Genomic DNA, 7,257 nt, shown 5'->3' on the forward strand with positions numbered 1-7,257 from the left:
ACTCATACTCTGGAGCCAGGCTCAGTGTCACCTACACAGGGAGACCGGGTGGCCGGGCCAGGCCCCCTTAGCCCCTGTGCCTCTCCTTTGCCACTGGAATCCTCCATTCCACCCACCGAGCCTTTGAGTTTGCTCTTCCTGCGGCTGGAATGGTCTCTGACAACACCCACCTCTGCCCCTCTCCTGCAAGTCTCAGCTGAAGGTTTGCACTTCTTCCCTGGGCTCCTGATTTAAGATTACAAACCCCAAAACCCCACCCACCACCTCCTGTTCCCCCTCCCATCCCCACCCCCACCCCAGAGTCCCTTCCAGCTTTGGTTTTCCCCATAGACTTTATCATCTATTAAACTAAATTATTTACTTATTTATGTTGTTTATTCTGTTTCCCCTGGTGTCCCTGCCGTGAGGGCAGGATTGTCTTTGGTTTGGTTTATTCACAGCTGTATCGCAGTAGGTGCTCAGTAGATTTGGTTGGATAATGAACGGATACCCCTGATCAGATATCTGCCAGACTCCGGTGCCCACGTCTGAGATGCTGAGAGAAGGGGGGCAGTAAGTCACTTCTCTGGATTGAGCATTGCTGGCTCCAGCTGCTATGCCCTCTGAGGCCTCTGCAGCCCTATCTGTCACCCCCACCTCCCTGCAAAATCATCAGTGGTCCTGAGACGGCCTGGCAGGGACATGGAGAGCGGGTGGCAGGGTGGGCAGCCCATCCATCTCCTGCCCCGGCGAAGAGATGCCCAGCCACGATGCCTGGCATAGGTCTGGCATACCGTGGGCACAATGAATATTCTGTTTGAATGAATGTTGAATCATACCAAGGTCTCCACTCCTTGGGAACTGGGGAGCCGGTCTGTGGGGCCCTTTTCCAGGACTTGTACCAGGAAGTCTTCACTGGCTTTTCTGGACTTCCCCTGGTTCTTCCAGGGCCCTTCCCCTTGGGGCTATCTTCCTGGCCACCTCATCTCGAGGACAGCAACATCTTGGGGCACATGCCTGCCCCTTGGATCACCTGGGAAGTGATCCAGGTGGCATGAATGGCATGAAGAGCTGGAACAGAGAGGAACTGGAGAGGCAGGAGGCTGGAGCAGTTGGTCCCCAGTGGAATTCTCCAGACTCACTTCTTCCTCACTTGTTTATTCATTCAACAAACATCCATCAAGACCCAGTGTGCACCAGGTACCAACCTAGATCCCGAGGATCCATGGGGAAACTCCTCACTGTCCCTCCCCTCTGAGAGTCGCAGCACACAGCACCCACCCTCAGGAGGGCCCTCCAGGGTCCACGCCTGCAGCCCCCTCCTTCCCCGACACTCCTACCCCAGTCCCAGGCCTCTGTGCCCATCCCCCCATGACCCTTTGCGGTCATTACTTGCTCACTGCCTCCCACCCCTGGGGAGATGTGTGCTGTCTAAGGATAGGACATGTGTCTTATTCATTATCGTGTCCCGGTGCCCAGCACAGGACCTGGCATACAGCAGGTGCCCAATTCTCTAGAATTGGGGTTCACATCTGGGCTCCTCCCCTCACCAGCTGGGGGACCTTGGGTAAGTCACTAACCTAAGCGGCCTCAGTTTGCTAATCTGCAGAATGGGAATAATAATAAGGGACTTTGCAGACTGAATGAGGTGGTGCCTGGCTCACTAAGCACGCCGTAACTGCTGTTATGTCCATGCCCCTCCCCAGTCCATGCCCCTCCCCAGGCATATCGAGGGCCATCGCAAGGTTTGTTGATCAAATGACTGAAGGACAAAGATACACAGTCTCTCTCGGAAGAAGCCTGACTCCTCCTGCTCAGGGCACGGGTGTCTGGAGTGTGGGGCGCTGAGTCACGGAAGACCTGACTGCAGGGTGGGGGCTACAGGATCACGCGGGCAGATTCCTTGGGGGAGCATTTCGCATCCCACACCCCCACCTGGGCTCCCCGCTCAAGCATCACCCAGCAGCCGTTTGACCCCAAGGAGGAGTCCAGGGGCGTGGTCCTGGGAGCACAGGGGCTGGGGTGGGGTGTGGGGACTCAGCATCCCAGCCCTCCCCAGGCAGCCGCATCAGTCACAGCCACCTGGGCAACTGGCTGCCCCGCCCGGGCTTCCTGGGAGTCCAGGTGAGAGATGAATCCTCAGGCTGCTGAGTGACAGGGCCCACAGGAAGGTGTCCCCGGGACAGGTGGCCACTGGGGGTCTGATTCACGCCTTCTGGCAAGTGGGTTAACGGGATCCCCGAGCCCAGGGCTGGGTCAGGGCTTCCGCTGAGTCACAGGAGCCGTTACGGAGCCTCTGGGCAGCCCCTTGCCCGCTGTCACCCACCCAAGGCCCCAGGGCCTCCCCAACGGCTCCCGCCACCGCTGACCCAGGCCCCAGGGTCTGAGTGCCTTCCTTCCCCACCCGGACCACCCCCCCTTCAAGCTTAAGGGCCTTTCTCTGCCCTGCCCCCCCAGTCAAGGTCAAGGCCCAGCCTAGACCTGAGGGCCCAGGTTCCCTCGCCTGCCCCTCCAGAGCCCAGATCCTGAGACCTGAGTCCGCGGATCCAGGCCCGAGGTAGGGGTCCCAGCTAGAGCCCTCCCACCCCCACCCCCACCCCCACCCCCAGCCCCACCCCCACCCCGGACTTTAACGGCTTATTTCCTCCCCGAAGCCCCACCCCCTCCCTGTGACTGACAGCCTGGGGTGGCGGGACTGAGCCACTCACTTGGGGGACTGGTCCGACGGCATTCCGCCTCACAGGATAAAACCTGGGGTGGCCTGCAGGGAACCCAAGCTCTCCTGTCGGCAGTGGCCATGGTGGTTCCCAAGACTCTCCCTGCCCTGGGGAGGCACTACCTCAGGATTGTAACCTCCCTGCTGCTTCTGGCTGCTCCAGGTGAGTCCTGAGGGCCTGCTGCCCCCTCCACCCCTTCCCCATTGTCCACCCAGCCGCCCTCCCTCTTGGTCCTGCCTGAATCCCTCCTCTCCCTCTCATCTGTTGCTCTGTTCCCCCACCTCCCTCTCTCCCTCTCTCCCTCTACCTCTCTCCCTCTCTATCATTATTTGCCTGCTCTGAGCCTCAGGTTCCTGCACAGCTGTGAGGAGTACATGAAACACTGCACTACAGGGCCCAGGACAGGGCTGAGCGCAGTCAGCGCTCAGTGTGCTCAGCTCTGCTTGTTATTTACCCTCTTCATGTCCCGTTCCTGTCTCTTGGGTCTGCATGGTCCACTGCTGGGGCAGCGGCATCCAGACCTCCGGCCTGAGAGGGGGGTTCTCACTCTCACCTCAGTGAGACACCCCAGGAGCTGACCCCTCACCCCCAGGCAGGCTGGATGGAGCCCGGGCACAGGCTGCACCGGAAGTTGCAGGGAGGCCAAGGCCGCAGCTCACAGCGAGGGCCTGAGGTTTCTGTCCGTCCTGCCCAGGCTCCAGGAAATGCTCCGCCTGGGGTGGCCTGGAGGGCCCCAGGGACTGAGCCACCGGAAAGGATCGCTGGGCACCAGGGCTCCCCTCCACCGGCCTGACCCTTTCTTTCTCTTGCCCTCAGCCACCCTAGCTGCTGCCAAGACAGCTGGTAAGTCAGAGCTGCCCTCAGGGAAGCGGGGAGGGAGGAAGCCTGAAGGGCAGGGTAGTGTCTGAGTGTCTGTCTGTGGGGGACAGGTCAGAAGCGGGCAGTGGGGCAAGAGGGGGTTTGAGCTGGAGAGGAAGGGCAGGCAAGAAACGAGGCCCAGAGAGTCAGGATGCGGAGGAGAGAGGCCCAGGAGGGGGTGAGCGGCCCGAGAAGGTAAAAGGGCAAGAGGACCAAGTGCTGAGCCAGAGGGGAGGGCAGAGGGTGGAAGGGCCGGGGAAGAGGCAGCAAAGGACGGAGCAGGGTGGGAGGAGACTGGAGCACAGGCCTAAGTGCTGAAGGCAGGGAAGGGGGGCTGGAAGGGATAAGGATTGTGCCTGAGGGTTTGACACACCGGCCCCTCCTCCGCCAGGCCCCCCAGCCTGTGGAAAGCCCCAACACCTGAACCGAATCGTGGGTGGTGAGGACAGCACCGATGCCGAGTGGCCCTGGCTTGTGAGCATCCAGAAGAATGGCACCCACTACTGTGCAGGCTCCCTGCTCACCAACCACTGGGTGCTCACGGCTGCCCACTGCTTCAAGGGGTACATATGCTCAGCCGGTCCCCTCCACTCGATTCCCCAGACCCCGGGCTGCCCACACGGCCCCGGCTTCCAGGCCTCAGTCCAGTCTTGGGTCCCTCAGGAGAGTCCCTGCTTCTCCCCAGAAGCCTCTTTTGCTCACCAGGGGCCTTCATATGCCTGCCATTCCCCCAGAAACCCTTCCCAGACCCTTCCTGACCACCCAGTGGTTCCTGGCTGATGCCACCCCCTCCCTCTCCCTTCCAGCCATCTGAACAAACCAGCCCTGTTCTCTGTGCTGCTGGGGGCCTGGCAGCTGGGGAACCCCGGCCCAAGGTCCCAGGAGGTGGGTATTGCCTGGGTGCAGTCCCACCCTGTGTACTCCTGGAAGGAAGGCGCCCGTGCTGACATCGCCTTGGTGCGCCTGGAGCACGCCATCCAGTTCTCTGAACGCATCCTGCCCATCTGCCTGCCTGATTCCTCCGTCCATCTCCTTCCGGACACCAACTGCTGGATTGCTGGCTGGGGGAGTATCCACGATGGAGGTGTGGCTTCTTTCCCACCAGGGGGGTGGGGGTGGGTGGGGATAGAGGGTGGTGGACACTGGGAGATACAGGTGCCATGGGCAGCAAAGGATAGAGGCCAGAGGCAGAGCACGACACAGATAGAAGAAAAGACAGGCTGTGACCCAGAGATGTGATGACACAGAAGCCTAGGTGGATAGTTCTAGATCACTTCTAGTTAAAAGGCACCTTTTGCTGTGTTCTGAGGCAAAGATGCCAGATCAACCAAGATATTAAGTGATATAGGAACAGCTGAGAGGAGGTGTCTATGGGACCAAGGTGAATATGAAAACAGCCCTAAGATTCCAAATCTGGAATAAATGCCCCCTGGTGGCATCATGACACAATTGCAGGCAAAATTCCCAGGAGAAAATGCAGTCTCCATAAATGGTAAAATATAACTGGCAAACCAAGTCTGGAGGTTTGGAAAACCTCATCTAGAAACACAAATTAGATTAGATAAAGTAAGAGGCAGAGAAGCAGTGACATATATATATGGAACTTTAACCAGATTCCAGAATTAAGAGAAATGACACCAGTTTGGGTGTCTGGGGACCCCACTGACTCTGAAGTTTCAGCCAGCCTCCCCACGGTCATTCTTAGGGGCTCCTGTGAAAGGTGGATTTATGAACTGGGGAAGGTCTACAGACCAACCCTAGGGTCAATCCCCCTAGGGGATGGGGGGGGGGAATCCCTCAAGTCCCAGTAACATTCAACACTGAGTGGCCATTAGTCTGTAGCAGTACCGGTGCTGGTTAAAGTAATGCCTGAGACAGGACAAGCCTGGACCATTGGTTTGAACCATCTCATTGGCATCAGAGATCTTATTAAAGATTCAGAGTTTCAGGCTGCACGTTCATTTGGGATTCAGTATGTCCAGAGTGGAGTCCTGGAATTTGGGCTTTCTGCAGGCATTGTGGGAGAGCCTGACAGAGTTGATCCATTTACCCTTTGAGAAACGCTGCTGAGGGAATTGAGGAGGGAATTGAGGAGGCCACCAGGAGAGTCTCCCAAGCCTGACTCTCTCCTCCCTGCTCCCAGTGCCCCTGACCCACCCTCAGACCCTCCAGAAGCTAAAGGTTCCCATCATCGACTCAGCAGTCTGCAGCCGCCTGTACTGGTGGGGAGCCGGGCAGGGCGCCATTACGGAGGACATGCTGTGCGCCGGCTACCTGGAGGGGGAGCGGGACGCCTGTCTGGTGAGCACTCCACCTCCTTCCCAGCCCTGCCCCACTGAGCTCCATCACCCCTCTCCTCCTGGGCCTCCTCCCAGAATCGGCTGTGACCTGGTAGTCCCCCTAGATAGATGCCTACAGAACCCGGCCCCAGCCTGGCTCAGCCATTCATACATCAAACATTCTGAGCACCTCCGGTGTGCCTGACCCCATTCTCAGGGAGCTGGCATCCTCCTGAAGGGGTGCCACGGTCCTGGCCCCCAGAACCAGCTCCAGCTCTACCACTGTGGCGGAGCACGGCGGGACGGTGCGATGGTCCACACCCGGGCTGGGTCAGTTTTCTTCTTTCTGAGCCTCGGTTTCCTCAACTGTGAAGCAAGTCACAATCCTCCCTGCCTCCAGGGCTGTGAGGGAGAAGGTCTAGCACAAAGTGCTTCTTACCGGAAGTGAGCCTGGGAAGTGTGTCCTTCCCCGCCCTCCCGGTCCTGGTGGCGTTGGTTAGAGTGCCGCGGCCCCCAGGTCGGAGAAATGGTCCCCCGCGAAGGGAACTGCCACCCGCTGCTCACCGCTTGCCCCACGCGGGTCCCTAACTTTCCCTCCTCTCCGCAGGGCGACTCCGGAGGCCCCCTGATGTGCCAGGTCGAGCGCACCTGGCTGCTGGCGGGCGTCATCAGCTGGGGCGAGGGCTGTGCGGAGCGCAACCGGCCCGGCGTCTACATCAGCCTGGCCGCCCACCGCTCCTGGGTACAGGGGATCGTGCAAGGGGTGCAGCTCCGCGGGCACTCGCAGGGTAGCGGGCCCACAGGGCGCCGGGGACGGGCTCTGGGGGCGCGGCGAGCTCGCAGGGCCGCCCGGGGCCGCGGGGTTTAGGGATCTGGGGAGACCACGTGCTGTTTCCTCTGTTGTAAATAAGCGGTCTACCTCTGGGGGAGCGCCCGAGTGCCGGCGCCTATCTCCTCCGCGGGGAGGCCCCGCCCCGCCCCTGGGCTCAGGCCCCACCCCCGAGGCCCGGAGCGCCTTTGTGTACATACATGTTAATGATTTTTACAGTTATTTGTAACTCCTCCCACACGTCTTATTTATTCCTCCAATTTCAATAAATTGTTTATTCCCCAGTTCCTATTTTTTCCCTCGTGTATGGGAACATTGGGAAGCAGGGTCCAGTCGGGGTTAAAACGGGGGCTGGCAGGTAGGAGTTTAGATGGAGGTCTGGCCAGGGACCCAGGTGTCCTGCCCACCTAGGATTCAACATCCTGACTTTTGACCTTTGCACTGTCCTTTTGTAACCCCTTGCCACCAGAGAGACCAAATGGAGAGGAGACAGGAGGCCCAGCTCTCCCACATGAAAGGTGGGTGTTGGGGGCTGCAGGGCCAGGCAGGTCCCCAACCTGCCTGTTGAATTTCCGAAACAGGGCTGGCTAGGAGA

The 7,257-nt window shown here is 59.4% G+C and overlaps 1 protein-coding gene across 1 annotated transcript; it reads left to right on the plus strand.

The window, feature by feature from the left end:
* The first annotated feature begins 2,707 nt into the window (after positions 1–2,707).
* LOC133102941 (brain-specific serine protease 4-like) lies at positions 2,708–6,946 on the plus strand. Its single transcript, XM_061208093.1, has 6 exons — positions 2,708–2,858; positions 3,513–3,539; positions 3,946–4,117; positions 4,361–4,638; positions 5,698–5,855; positions 6,441–6,946. Exons 1-6 carry the CDS (start codon positions 2,777–2,779, stop codon positions 6,699–6,701), a joined length of 978 nt encoding a protein of 325 aa, XP_061064076.1. The 5' UTR covers positions 2,708–2,776; the 3' UTR covers positions 6,702–6,946.
* Positions 6,947–7,257: the final 311 nt, after the last annotated feature.

Source organism: Eubalaena glacialis, chromosome 13, assembly GCF_028564815.1.
Source record: "Eubalaena glacialis isolate mEubGla1 chromosome 13, mEubGla1.1.hap2.+ XY, whole genome shotgun sequence".
NCBI lineage: Eukaryota > Metazoa > Chordata > Mammalia > Artiodactyla > Balaenidae > Eubalaena > Eubalaena glacialis.

Excerpts from the sequence above, each read along its gene's own strand:
- LOC133102941 (XM_061208093.1), top strand. The coding sequence starts at position 2,777 with ATGGTGGTTCCCAAGACTCTCCCTGCCCTGGGGAGGCACTACCTCAGG. Across the intron at positions 2,859-3,512 it reads GCTGCTTCTGGCTGCTCCAG|CCACCCTAGCTGCTGCCAAG; the intron begins GTGAGTCCTGAG and ends TCTTGCCCTCAG. Across the intron at positions 4,639-5,697 it reads GGGGAGTATCCACGATGGAG|TGCCCCTGACCCACCCTCAG; the intron begins GTGTGGCTTCTT and ends CCCTGCTCCCAG.